Source organism: Silurus aristotelis (genome assembly GCF_946808225.1).
Source record: "Silurus aristotelis genome assembly, chromosome: 10".
In the NCBI taxonomy this organism is placed as follows: domain Eukaryota; kingdom Metazoa; phylum Chordata; class Actinopteri; order Siluriformes; family Siluridae; genus Silurus; species Silurus aristotelis.
Window position 1 is genome coordinate 19,520,639 of NC_139583.1, and position 15,090 is coordinate 19,535,728.

A 15,090-nucleotide genomic window follows, 5' to 3' on the forward strand; every position below is an offset into this window, starting at 1 on the left:
TATCACAGGTGGACTCCAATCAAGTTGTAGAAACATCTAAAAAATGATCAGTGGAAACAGGAGGCACCTTAGCTCAATTTTGAGTGTCATGGCAAAAGCTGTGAATACTTATGCACGTGATTTATTTTTCGATTTTCATTTTTATTACATTCGCAAATCATCTGATCATTATTTTGTAGAAAATAATGCATTTAATCCATTTTGGAGTAAGGCTGTAACATAACAAAATGTGTAAAAAGTGAAGCATGATATAGGATACACTGTATAGACATTTGGAAGAAAAACCGTTTGACAAATGCAGGAGCATATATCAACATGAGGTATTACTGTGCAGTATTCAGAGTTGCTTCAGTAATCCTACAACAGAATTGAAGGTTTAATTGGCTACTTGATTCACATAGCCAGCTATTCATCTCATCTATTCTCTGGCCACAATGATTCATTTAGGTCCTCTGTATAGCTTTTTCTTATCTTGTGGTAAACATTGGTATAATTACTGGTATTAAATACTGTACTTTTCCAGCTCATTTGAACAGTAGGGTAAAAAGGGCCATAAAAAAGAGAACAGATAAGAAAGGCAGGGCATTAATCGGTGTACCTTGAGGCCAGAAGCATAGGGAAAGGGCCAATAAGGGCATGCACTAGTGAGAGCTAGGCTGGATGGTTGCATACTCGACAAGGTCTCCGTGAGAGTGCACTGAGCTCCGAGGAGAGGAAGCCAAAGCTGAAGTATCCAGCACCGCATACTGAACATCACAGTCCTTGAGGGCAAAATTCTGGAGATAAGAGAGGTTAAAGAGGGGTGTGAGGAGTGGGATTCAGGAAGAAACAAAAAATTGAGGAAAGATATAGTGTACAGTATATGAATAATCCCTAAAAAAAAATCAGGCAAAGACCCCGAAAACAGGAAAAAGAAATTATACACTTTCCACAAAATTTCTTCTTATGTTAAGAATATTTATGTTGCCAGTGCAGTCTGGGTGAAAGACACAATCACGTATATATAAATTTGATTATAGGAATTGCTTTTCGATTCAGTTTTTTACGTATACAGTATGAAAGGAAACGGTTTAAATAAAAAAGAGATTTAAGTGTAAATGGGATGAATTGTGATTGTAAAGAGGCATGACAATGGTAGGAAAAGTGCATGCTGTTATATGGGGGTCATTTAATGTGTACAGTAAAATATAAGAAACTGAGCAGCAGCAATAAACTGACAGTAACATAAATCATCTGATCATAGAGTTAAACTGTGAACCATGAACTCTATGTAGAATTCAGGTGATTTTATTAAGACTGTAAGGCCTTGTTTGTCAGTTAGTATTCAGCAGTGGGAGGCCATCAGGGCCAGCAAGCAGTGGTGGTTATATCTTGAATGGCACTCCGGTGAACCGTGCCATGTCCTACCCCAACCACACACCCCACCACCATCTAAAATGAAAAACAACCAACAACAATCTGCACTTACTTTAACTTTTAATAAAAAATTAGAAACACCACAAATTAATTAGCACTTCACACAACAAACCATATAAAATTTTCTACAAATAAATGTCCCCAAAACCTGACCTTTCTTGCTTTTTTTGATGCAAAGTCTTTAATAACATCATTGCAGCAAAGCTGACCAACAACTACATGGTTGATGCTAATGACAACAAGGCTGCTGGTGTGCTTTTGTGACATGGTGGACCTCAAGTATAATTTGATTAGTTTCATTTTTGAAAAGCTTCTCTCTCCCTCAACTATCATCAATAGAAGTGTAAGACATATTCTGTCCACAATTTTGAAAATATATTTCTGAGAGGTCCCTTTCATTTATATATCAGCAGTGCAAACAGAGTCGTGTTATTTGATAGCGTCAGGCCAGTTCCTAAGTTCCTGGGGCAGAGAGCCTGTAGTTAAACTAGCAATTTGCGATTTAATTATTACATTGTAATTGTTTTGTTGCAAGTTACACACATTATGATAAACGACATATTATAAATTATAATGATATGTAAGCTAGTTGAACAGAAAAAGAAATATTCGTGCGCTATGTGTAATAGCATAGCAGGCAACATAGCATAACCTAAGTGTTATACAGTTATTAGTTTATTTTATTAAATGCATTAGCCTATACTATCATCATAATGAGAGTGGTGATATAACTGCATACATACCTTCATCTGCACGTTTCCCCCTACTTCTTAACTCTTTATTCTGATTTGGGCTGCTGATAGCTTAGACATTTTTTTATGTCACTGCCACTGGAAACCCTGAAAGCGGAGGTAACATCAAACAACCCCTCACCCATCCTTTCTAAATGTATGAGTATACTTCACCGAACGGTGGGCACACCTGCCGAATCCAGACCAGGTTTATTGACCCCACACAGTGACATGATATAATTGACGTGACTGTGCAACTAAGTGGTGAAAAAAATGCTCCCAGTAAGATGCCACCCTGGGTGGCCGCCCATGTCATCCATTTATAAATCCGCTACAGGCAGCAAGGCCTTCTCTTTTTCCATTTTTTCCATTCCACAATGGCTGACAGACAAGAAAAAAAGTTGATTTGGTCGCACTCACAAGGACATTTATAAAACAGACTTCTTAAGAAAAGCTGGATATCAAGTGGAAAGGCCAGCCAAAACAGTTAAAAACAGTTGTTTTGTTCTTTTGCATTTTCTTTCCAATATCTTCTTCTTCTTCTTCTTCTTTCGGCTGCTCCCATTAGGGGTCGCCACAGCGGATCATCCGTCTCCATACCACCCTGTCCTCTATATCTGCCTCTTTTACACCAACTACCTGCATGTCTTCCCTCACCACATCCATGAACCTCCTCCTTGGCCTTCCTCTTTTCCTCCTACCTGGTGGCTCCATCTTCAGCATTTTTCTACCAATATAATTCATGTCCCTTCTCTGCACATGTCCAAACCATCTCAATCTCGCCTCCCTCACCTTGTCACCAAAACATCCTACATGTGCTGTCCCTCTAATAAACTCATTTCTAATCTTGTCCATCCTCGTCACTCCCAACGAAAACCTCAACATCTTCAGCTCCGCTACCTCCAGCTCCACCTCCTGTTTTTTACTCAATGCCACTGTCTCTAATCCATACAACATCGCAGGTCTCACCACAGTCCTATAAACTTTCCCTTTCATTCTTGCAGATACTCTTCTATCACAAATCACTCCTGTCACTCTTCTCCACCCACTCCACCCTGCCTGCACTCTTTTCTTTACTTCCCTAACACACTCTCCATTACTTTGCACTGTTGACCCCAGGTACCTGAACTCCTCCACCTTCTCCACCTCTTCTCCCTGCAACCGCATCACTCCACTGCCCTCCCTCTCATTCACACACATGTACTCTGTCTTACTCCTACTGACTTTCATTCCCCTTCTCTCCAGCGCATATCTCCACCTTTTCAGGCTCTTCTCAACCTGCTCTCTACTCTCACCACAAATCACAATATCATCTGCAAACATCATAGTCCAGGGAGACTCCTGTCTGACCTCGTCCGTCAACCTGTCCATCACCACTGCAAACAGGAAAGGGCTCAGGGCCGATCCTTGATGCAGTCCAACCTTCACCCTGAACCAGTCTGTCGTACCTACTGCACACTTTACTGCCGTCACACTGTCCTCATACATGTCCTGCACCACCCTCACATACTTCTCTGACACACCTGACTTCCTCATACAATACCACAACTCCTCTCTCGGCACCCTGTCGTACGCTTTCTCTAAATCCACAAATACACAATGCAGCTCCTTCTGTCCTTCTCTATACTTCTCCGTCAACATCCTCAAAGCAAATAAGGCATCTGTGGTGCTCTTCCTCGGCATGAAACCATACTGTTGCTCACAGATGGTCACCTCTTCTCTCAGCCTGGCTTCCACTACTCTTTCCCATAACTTCATGGTGTGACTGATCAACTTAATTCCCCTGTAGTTACTGCAGGTCTGCACATCTCCCTTATGCTTAAAGATCGGTACCAGCACACTCCTTCTCCATTCCTCAGGCATCCTCTCCCCTTTCAGAATCCTGTTAAACAATCTGGTTAAAAACTCCACTGCCATCTCTCCTAAACATCTCCACGCTTCTACCGGTATGTCATCTGGTCCAACCGACTTTCCATTCTTCATCCTCTTAATCGCTGCTCTCACTTCCTCCTTACTAATCCTATCTACATCCTGCTTCACCAACTCCACATCCTCCAACCTTCTCTCTCTCAGATTTTCCTCATTCATCAGCTGCTCAAAATACTCCCTCCATCTTCTCAACACACTCTCCTCACTAGTCAACACATTTCCCTCTCCATCCTTTATTGCTCTAACTTGCAGTACATCCTTCCCAGCTCGGTCCCTCTGCTTGGCCAATCGGTATAAATCCTTTTCTCCTTCCTTAGTGTCCAACCTCTTATACAGTTCCTCATATGCCTTTTCCTTGGCTTTCGCCACATCCCTTTTAACCTGCTGCCGCATCTCCTTGTACTCCTGCCTACTCTTCTCATCACTCTGTCGATCCCACTTCTGTTTTGCCAATCTCTTTCCCCTAATGCTCTCCTGCACTTCCTCATTCCACCACCACGTCTCCTTGTCTTGCTTTCTATTTCCAGATGTCACACCAAGTACTTTTCTAGCTGCCTCCCTCATCACTCCTGCAGTAGTTGCCCAATCATCCGGCACCTCTTCACCACCACCAAGCCCCTGTCTGACCTCTTCCCTGAACCTCACACTACACTCTTCCTCCTTCAGTTTCCACCATCTTATTCTTCTTTCAAACCTTACTTTCCTCCTCTTCTTCTTCGCCTCCAAAACCATCCTACAGACCACCATCCGATGCTGTCTAGCTACACTGTCCCCCGCCAACACCTTACAGTCTCCAATCTTCTTCAGGCTGCATCTCCTACACAGAAGATAATCCACCTGTGTGCACCTTCCTCCACTCTTATACGTCACCCTATGATCCTCCTTCTTCTTAAAATACGTGTTCACCACTGCCATTTCCATCCTTTTAGCAAAATCTACCACCATCTGCCCTTCCACATTCCTCTCCTTAAAACCATACCTACCCATCACCTCCTCATCACCTCTGTTCCCTTCACCTACATGCCCATTAAAGTCTGCCCCAATCACCAATCGTTCTTTCCTAGGTACACCATATACCACTTCATCTAATTCACTCCAGAATCTTTCTTTCTCCTCCATCTCACAGCCAACTTGTGGAGCATAGGCACTGATGACATTTATCATCATCCCTTCAACTTCCACCTTCACGATCATCACCCTATCAGAAACTCTCTTCACCTCCACTACACTCTTACTGTACGCTTCCTTCAGAATCACCCCTACACCATTTCTCTTTCCATCCACACCATGATAAAACAGTTTAAACCCACCTCCAATGTTCCTGGCCTTACTCCCTTTCCACTTGGTCTCCTGAACACACAACACATCTACCTTTCTCCTCTCCATCATATCAGCTATCTCTCTCCCTTTACCCGTCATAGTACCAACATTTAAAGTACCAACCCGAACCTCTACTCTCCTACACTGCTCCTTTTCCTGCCGTCTCTGTAGACGCCTTCCTCCTCTCCTTCTCCTCCTTCTCCTCCTTCGGCCAACAGTAGCCCAATTTCCACCGGTACCCTGTCGGCTAACGATACCTGTGGCGGTCGTTGTTAACCCGGGCCTCGACCGATCCGGTATGAAATTCTCATTTGTGATCCGCATATTTGATTTGGCACATGTTTTACGCTGGATGCCCTTCCTAACGCAACCCTCCCCATTTACCCGGGCTTGGGACCGGCACTAAGAGTACACTGGCTTGTGCCCCCCTAATGGCTGGGTTCATTTTCTTTCCAATATAATTAGCATAAAACACACAATTTGCATTCATTTAAAATCTCCAGGAAAACCATAATGTACAGAATAAAATGCACAGAAATGCACAGAAAAGTCATTTTATGAGGTTAATATAAATGCTTCTGCCAGAGATGATGTATGCAGCACAGCTGTGGCTGCATTGAAACGAGTCTTGTTGAATTGTGTTAATAAAGTTTCTTGCATTAGTAATGGCTTAATGATTGTACAAACCCGATTCCAAAAAAGTTGGGACACTGTACAAATTGTGAATAAAAAAAGAATGCAATAATTTAAAAATCTCATAAACTTTTATTTTATTCACAATAGAATATAGATAACATATCAAAAATTGAAAGTGAGACATTTTGAAATGTCATTGGCTCATTTTGGATTTCATGAGAGCTACACATTCCAAAAAAGTTGGGACAGGTAGCAATAAGAGGCCAGAAAAGTTAAATGTACATATAAGGAACAGCTGGAGGACCAATTTGCAACTTATTAGGTCAATTGGCAACATAATTGGGTACAAAAAGAGCCTCTCAGAGTGGCAGTGTCTTTCAGCAGTCAAGATGGGCAGAGGATCACCAATTCCTCCAATGCTGCGGCGAAAAATAATGGAGCAATATCAGAAAGGAGTTTTTCAGAGAAAAATTGCAAAGGGTTTGAAGTTGTGCTCAGCTACAGTGCATTATAAATAAACAGTGCAAAAATTTAGAGAATCTGGAACAATCTCTGTGCGTAAGGGTCAAGGCCGGAAAACCATAATGGATGCCTGTGATCTTCGGGCCCTTAGACGGCACTGCATCACATACAGGAATGCTACTGTAATGGAAATCACAACATGGGCTCAGGATTACTTCCAGAAAACATTGTCGGTGAACACCATCCACCATGCCATTCGCGGTTGCCGGCTAAAACTCTATAGGTCAAAAATAAAGCCATATCTAAACATGATCCAGAAGTGCAAGCGATTTCTTTGGGCCAAGGCTCATTTAAAATGAACTGTGGCAAAGTGGAAAACTGTTCTGTGGTCTGGCAAATAAAAATTTTAAGTTCTTTTTGGAAAACTGGGATGCCATGTCATCCGGACTAAAGAGGATAAGGACAACCCAAGTTGTTATCAGCGCTCAGTTCAGAAGCCTGCATCTCTGATGGTATGGGGCTGCATGAGTGCGTGTGGCATGGGCAGCTTACTAATTTAAATTAAATTAAAGCTTTCCTAATTTTTTTACACTTTCTACAGTGAGTGTATTAAGAGGTGGTTTGATTCAGGTAGGACACCACTGGTATTCAGTAACAAACTTTCTAAACAAAATATATTGATTATGAAAAGAAAACACCTTCAAGGTGTTTCTTTATTCCCACCATCACATCAAGGATATCATTTTTTTTATTTCATTTTGTATTAATTATTGACATATAAAAACCTGGAAGTGAACCACTGTTCTTTTATCTGCCCACATTCTTTGATCAAATGGTGCAGGCTAATTGTTGGTACCTCGAATAGTGAAGGCTATTATTGTAAAAGCCAGTCAATTATTGAACTTAATAGTTATGGTCTTTTTAATAAGTGTATGAGAATCAGACAAAGTACCCTAGCCTAGATAACTAAGTAAATCTGCATGATTTATGAACACAGTGTGGGATGTTTGAATGCTGGTGCTCCTTGCAATTAAATGCTTTTATTTAGTTGCATTTAATCAGTTTTGTTAGTGCAGTGACTGTCTGGTTTATTTCACAAGGTGCCTTCATGTCTGTGTTACCCCTTCTCACTTTCCTTCTAGTTATGCTGTCAGCTAGTCTTGTCAGAATCCCTGCTTGCATTCTGCACACAATTGACACTGTCCATACATGGCAATATGAATATTTTAAACATTTATTTAATACATTTAATAATTTATTGTAATAAAATTTTTTTTTTTTACCTTTCTGTCCTCCAGACATGCTTTTTTCATCCATAGCATGCAGATATTGATGGGAATTATTTATAATATTTATAATTATTTATAATCTAATAAGTAAGAGATGCTGCAATGATGTTGAAGTTGTAATAATTCACCTGTAGAAATTTGCAAAACTGAGGAATCTCTGAGGGTCCTTCACTATGACAGATGTAGACCATGCTCTGACAGTGGTTACCATGTAAAAATGCATTCGGACCTCCTTCTTGCTGTAAACATAAAATATTTATATATTGGACTGGTGCCATTTTATGCAATAGGTACAGGACACTAAAGGTGAAATAGCTGGACCATTTAACATAACAGACATATACTGTAGATCAGCGGTCCCCAACCTTTTTTGCGCCAAGGACCAGTTTAATGTCAGACAATATTTTCACGGACCGGCCTTTAAGGTGTGGCTGATAAATACAACAAAACAAAATGATACGACCGGCATAGAAAATAGTAATGCAGAGTAAAGTAGCGTGTTACTTTATAAATTTACACATTAATATCTGAGTTACTTTTTTAAAAAAGTAATGCGAGTTACTTTTCAGTTAAATTATTTTGCATAAAAAAATAAATACTGAATTAAAATGAACGAGTCACGTAGAATGGCGCACTCACATGTGCGAGCTGCGGGAACAGAAACTGGTCAGAAGCGAAGATGGCAAACCAGAGCATTACATTACTGTGATGGAAGTATTATTATTATTTTAAAATAGTCGAGGAAAAGGAGAAAGGAATAACGGTTAAGTGTAGATTATGTGTTGGTGAAAAGCTCTTGTCAACTGCAAAAAATACCACTTCAAATAAATAAAAAAAAAAAAACATCTGCATGCAAAGCACAGCACTACAGATCTATGGACTGCTCAGAATAAAAGTTCTCCGTGGGAGACACATGTACGATGCCATCGCAGCGGAGAAAGAGAGCAAATTCACAGCTCATTTGCTCTTTGTGGGAAGATAAACTGCCACGGTCACTGATAATAGCGCGAACTTTGTAAAATCGTTCAGAATGTTTCAAGCTGATGATGAAGCAGAGAATGATGTAGACGAGGACCAGGTCATATTTACGGAATTGCACGATGTTTTATGAGATGACAGCGAAAGGTATGTTCTCCCTCCACATCACCGGTGTGCAGCCCACACATGTCTTTTGCCCTAATATAACTTATTTCTTAATGGCAATTATCTATATTACACCTGTTACACCTGTAAGGCGTGAAAGAGATACAAGTAACACAAAAGTAATGCAAAAGTAATATAACGCGTTACTTTCCATAAAAAGTAACTAAGTAACGTAATTAGTTACTTTTTTGGGGAGTAACTCAATATTGTAATGCGTTACTTTCAAAAGTAACATTGCCCAACACTGGTTACCGGCCAGAGCAGCCCCTTTAAGAAGGTAGCGGATATAGGTAAAATTTGTGACCAAGGCAAGCATCTTGACATGCATTAAAAGTGAGTCATAGACAGATGTGGTGGAGGGAATCCGGTTACTTTCCAAAATCAAACATCGTTCATATCATATACCATCTTATGTACTTTTTGCAGGTCTAGTTTGGTACATCTTTGGGCCTTTTAAAACTGTTCTATTGCAGAAAAGATGTGGGAGGAGGTAATAGTATTTTAACATGATCTGAATCAGCCCAGTTAGTGGTGGTGAGGGAGAGCACATGTAGGACATTGTGGGGACAAAGTGAGAGAGGCCTGATTGAGATTGTTTGGACATGTGCAGAGGATGGACATGGGGTATATCAGTAGGAGAAGGAGGAAAAGAGAAAGGCCAAAAAGGAGGTTCATGGATGTGGTGAGGGAAGACATGCAGGTAGTTTGTTTTGAAAGATGCAGATGTAGAGAACAGAGTAGTGTGGAAACAGAATGCAAGAAACAAATAAAAGCAGAATGCAGTAATGTGCAAATCTCATAGACCCATATTTTAGTAACGATAAAACATAGAAAATATTTTTAAAAATTCACTTTGAGGAAATGTACCATTTTAAGTTAAAAATAAGGTCATTTTGAATTTGATAATGAATCCTTCGATGATAACGTCTCAAAAAATTGTGACGGGCCAACAAAAGTCTAGAAAAAGTTATTGTTATTAAAATAAACAGTTGGAGAAATATTTTGCAACTAATTTGGTTTACTGACAACAGATCAGTAAGATGATTTGGTATAAATAGTGTATCTCAGAGAGGCAGAGTCTCTCAGAAGTAAAGATGGACAGAGCGCCACCAAATGTTTATGTCTACAAATTGTGGAAAATTTTCAAAATATGTTTCTCAACATACTTTTACAAAATAGTACATAATATCATCAAAAGTTTCAGAAAATTCAGGAAAAATCTCTGTGCATAAGGGACAAGGGTTAAAATCAATATTGGATGCCCATGATGTTCAGGCCCTTGTGCAGCAGGGCAAATTGGAAAACTGTTCTGTGGTCAGACAAATTAAAATAAATTTTTTTTTGGTTTTTTTTTGTAAACCACGTACACAACATCCTCCATACTAAAGAGGAGAGGGACCATTAGGCTTGTTATCAGCACACTGATGGTATGGGGTACATTAGTGCCTGTGGCTTGGGCACCCTGCAAATTTGAAAAGGCTTCATCAATGCTGAACATAGAAATTAGAGCAACAAATGCTTCCATCCAGAAAACATTTTTTTTAACTATATACTGCATCTATTACAATGGCATGACTTTGTAGTAGAAGCATCTGGGTGTTGAACTGGCCTGCCTGCAGTCTAGACCATTTCACCATTTGAAAACATTTGGAGCCTCATGAAATGAAAAATACAACTAAGAACACTGTTAAGAAGCTAGAATCCTGTATCAGAAATACATAGGACAACATTCCTCTTCCAAAACTTCAGCAACTGGTCTCTGCATTTCCCAAATGTATACAAACAGAAGACATATTGCTACACAATGGTAAACATGGCCCTGTCCCAAATTATTTGAGACCTGTTGCAGCCATCAAATTAAAAACTACCTTGTTTTTTACTTTAAATTTTATATATTTTTAGTTTAAACATTTGATATGTTTTTTTTTTTTTTTATTGTGAATAGAATATGGATTTATGAGATTTGCAAATCAGTGCATTCTGTTTTTATTTACATTGTGCTTTGGAATTTGGATTATTCTGTTGTGACAGAAGCAAATGCAGTGAGATACGAAATATGTTTTATTTAAAAGCAAACCCAAACATTGATGTTCAAATTGCTGAACAGAGAGAAAGGCAAGGGAAACCAGAATCACAAAATTATAATCAGTGGGAAGTAGCGAAGCCAGAAAGAACCAGAAAAAATAATCATAACCATAAATAAAACACCTTAAAATTTTTTTTTGCTAATTAGCTTTAAAAAACAACAGACAAATCTTTTGTATATGCATGTGCAAAGGCTTATTTAAAAGTTTGGGGAACTGAATCATGTAATTTGGAAGCTGTAGTTTGGAACAGCAATGTCTGTAAAAAGGGAAAAAGACAATTGCACATCTGGGAAGACTTACAGCATACAATGAAAAAACCTACACTGTAAAGAGAGTGTTGAACAAAGAAACACACTGAAAGGAAGAGCATCCACACTGAAAGGTAGCTGCAGTTACACAGGAGGATTTCATGATAAACTAAGAGTATGCTCTATAAGCCCATGCATTTAGACCACAAGATGCACACATACACTACATACTTTTCTTTACAATATATTTGTTAAAGTTTGTCACAGAATGTACCTTATTTGGATTGATATTTTGAATTTGAAAGTTGTCTTGAATGAGTGTAACAGATGGCCTAAGTTAAATTCATAATTGTATATAAGCCAAGTTGCTTCTCTGGGACACTTTCAAACTTTCTGCTGCTTGCTGTTTTCCACCCATATTGAATTGCTGCCAGCCTAGAAAATTGCACAATGTGCTGCCATGGTGATATAGAGCAAATTATAATAATAATGGTAGCAGGCCACCAAAAAAAAAACCCAGTCATTGGAATATTTAATTCGTATACCTATGTTGCGTATGCATGCTTATAAATGGCAATGTTCTGCAGTCAGGTTATCAGCACTCACTGGGATACTATCAATACACTATTAAATGTACCAAACATCTTTACAAAAATCTTTACAAAAAAACCTAAATCCTTGATGATTGATTCTAAATGCATTTGCTTTGAGGAAGGAAATTCATATGCAGTGATGTTGGAGGTGCCGCAGTATAACATGACATAAAGATTAGTTTGTCAATTTTACACATACGTTCCAACTTTCTCCTGCTGCAGACTGTTACTTCAGATGCTTTATGGTCTGATATCCATAACTGGCTTTACCCAAAGGTTTCCCATCTAAGAAATTTCACTGTGAATTACATTATCTTTGTACTTGTAATGAACAATAACAGAGACAACTTTCTTGTTAATAATATACTTCTGATGGGAAACAGAATTTTCTATACAAAATCGAAATATTTAAAAGTAAAACCAACGTTTTTGCATTTTATAATGAGTTTATTTCTTTCACAAAAGCCCTTAAAGTGATTAAAAAGAAAAATGCAATGAATCTTTTGTCCTTTGTAGAAAAATATGATTTACAGAATAAACCATAGCCCTGTTTTTTTTTTTATTTTGTTTTACTTTTTTTACTTAAATTTTATTATTATTATAAATTGTATTTATTTATCTATTTTTTCCCTCTTTCCCCTAAATATATGTGAATATATTTGTATTTTCATGCACCTGTTCTGTGTATTGTAATGTAAATTGTACTTGTTAATGCCATGTTGTTTGTAAATGGTTAATTGCTTAATAAAAATATAAATCAATTAATACATTTTAAAAAAGAAAAAAAAAGACTGTTGTACTTCCTGTATATTTTGAATGGCAGGTGTCTTGTCCAATGATCTGTAAGTTTCCATTCACAAACTATACCTACCTTTTCCGGTTTGTCTGAATTGTCGTTGTGTTTTTGGATTTGTTATTTTGTTTTTGCATTTGTTATTTTGTTTTCGGATTTGTTAATTTGTTTTCTGATTTGTTTTCTGACGCAGTGATATAACGTCTTGTAATATCGTTATAGTGGGCACTTTGAAATTCCATCAGAGGGGCAAAAGAAGGGAAAACAGTACTTACTGGCTTATCAGTGAAGGCAGTTGGCTCAGGCGTCACCTTGTCATTGTAAGGGGGATGCAGTGGAACTTTCAACAATTCATTCTCCTTGTCCAAAAGAACCACCTTTAAAATATGAATGTCAATAAATAAATAAATAAATAAATATATATATATATATATATATATATATATATATATATATATATATATATATATATATATATATATATATATATATATATATATACAAAAAACAAACCAACAAACAAATCAACATTAATACAGAAATGAAGCAGTCTTGAGATGTTAATACAATGAAAAGATAAAGACCTCTCTACCATATCCAATCTACTTAAATCAAAATTTTCACTTAAAGGAATCAACAGCATTTTCCTTCATATTATGTGTAAAATTAATTACCATATATGCGCATATGTTTGCCTGAATGTTTTTAAGTTTGCTCAGAGACTAAAAATAATGGACCCAAATACAGTGGCAGTAGTATTTAAAAATGATCCGCATCCAACACACACACACACACACACACTCTCTCTCTCTCTCTCTCTCTCTCTCTCTCTCTCTCTCTCTCTCTCTCTCTCTCTCTCTCTCTCGCTCTCTCTCTCTCTCTCTCTTTCTCTCTCTCTCTCTCTCTCTATAATACATGAAAGCGAGAGAGAGAGAGAGAGAGAGAGAGAGAGAGAGAGAGAGAGAGAGAGAGAGAGAGTGCAAATGAAAGCACTATGAAGTAATACAATAAAAATAAAGAAAAACATATGTAGGTTTTGATTAAACAGTAACCTTGCTTTACACAGTAGTAGTTTAGGAAACAGTCTTAAAGGTACATTACAATACAAATACCTAGAAATACAGTAGTTACTCTGAGTGACTGATACCTGGAGCAAAACCTTCAGCGCCTGAATCCCAGTTATAGTGGGGAGGATTGTAATTTTATAACACGAAACACTACACTTTCTTCTCCTCTACTCTAACTTTTTTTTAATGAGATGATAATGGCCTTATACACTGATGCAAGACTGGCTATGAAGTTGGCAAGAGCATCATATTGTGGATGGGTTTTTACTCTAAAGAGTTAATTCACATAGTGGGACAGAACAGGATCTCAGATCATAATAATGTTTCTGCTTAGCATGTCCTGTATTAAGATCTGGCCTGCTCCTCAGTTCCATCACAGCTAATACAGGTCATGAAATTTAGTGGCGGGGAGATTTGAGGTTGGCACTGATCCCAAAAGGTGTGCTTGTTTCCAACATTGGCTCGAAGAGCATTTTTTAAATTGAAGTACACTATGTGGTAAAGGGACTATAAAGACTTCTCTCATCATCTTTTTACCTCCTCAACACAAATTCAATACAAAGCAGAAGTTTCGACCTTTGAATATGATAATCTGTGACAGGCAGATCTGCACCCTCCGAGAACAGGCTCCATGCCACCACAGTTCTGGAATAAACATGAATTTTAACCAAAGTTCTCTGTATAAAGATTCCCAAAACAAACATTTTGGACAACAGCGAATCACTGATTTAGAAGTGCTGGCCCATAGAGCTTAAGCATAACCATGCCATGCTCAATTGTAACAGGTTGTTCCAAATGCAAGCTGATTGCATTGACCATGTTTTTGTTTTTACATTCCTCTGCTTATTTACTGAACCCTCTTTCAGGGCCTTCAGTCTGCCAATCAAATATACAATGCATTCGGAAAGTATTCAGGCCCCCTTCACCTCGTTGCTGCCTGGTACTACAATCACTCAGATTTTTTTTTATATACTATTATACTAATATACTATATTCTATACTCAGACCCTATAATAGTAATAACAAAGTAAAAACAGAATTCTGGAAAATTCTGTAAAAATTTTTTTAAGTAAAAACCATGATATATAACAAGTACATAAGTGTTATTGCAACAACTGAAAGTCAGCTCATGGGCTTTCCAATTCTCTTTGCTAAAATGTTTCTACACCTTGACTGTAGTCTACCTATGGAAAAGTATATTAATTGGACATTATTTGGAAAGGCACACACCTCTTTATAGAAGGCCTCACAGATGACAATGCATATCAGAGTAAAAACCAAGCCATGACAAAAACCAAGCAAAGTCAATGTAACTGCCAGCAGATCTCAGAGACAGAATTGCTTCATGGCACAGATCTGGAGGAGGCTACAGAATA

At 38.2% G+C, this 15,090-nt stretch overlaps 1 protein-coding gene across 1 annotated transcript in view; it reads right to left on the reverse strand.

Annotated features, from left to right (window-relative positions):
- nectin1b (nectin cell adhesion molecule 1b) overlaps positions 1-15,090 on the reverse strand; it is a 137,880-nt gene that overhangs the window by 10,514 nt on the left and 112,276 nt on the right. The window contains exons 9-10 of the mRNA XM_083552691.1: positions 12,923-13,024; positions 673-776 (exon numbers count right to left, since the gene is read on the reverse strand). Of these exons, the coding sequence (XP_083408817.1) occupies positions 673-776; positions 12,923-13,024 (206 nt within the window). The remainder of the gene's footprint in view (positions 1-672; positions 777-12,922; positions 13,025-15,090) is intronic.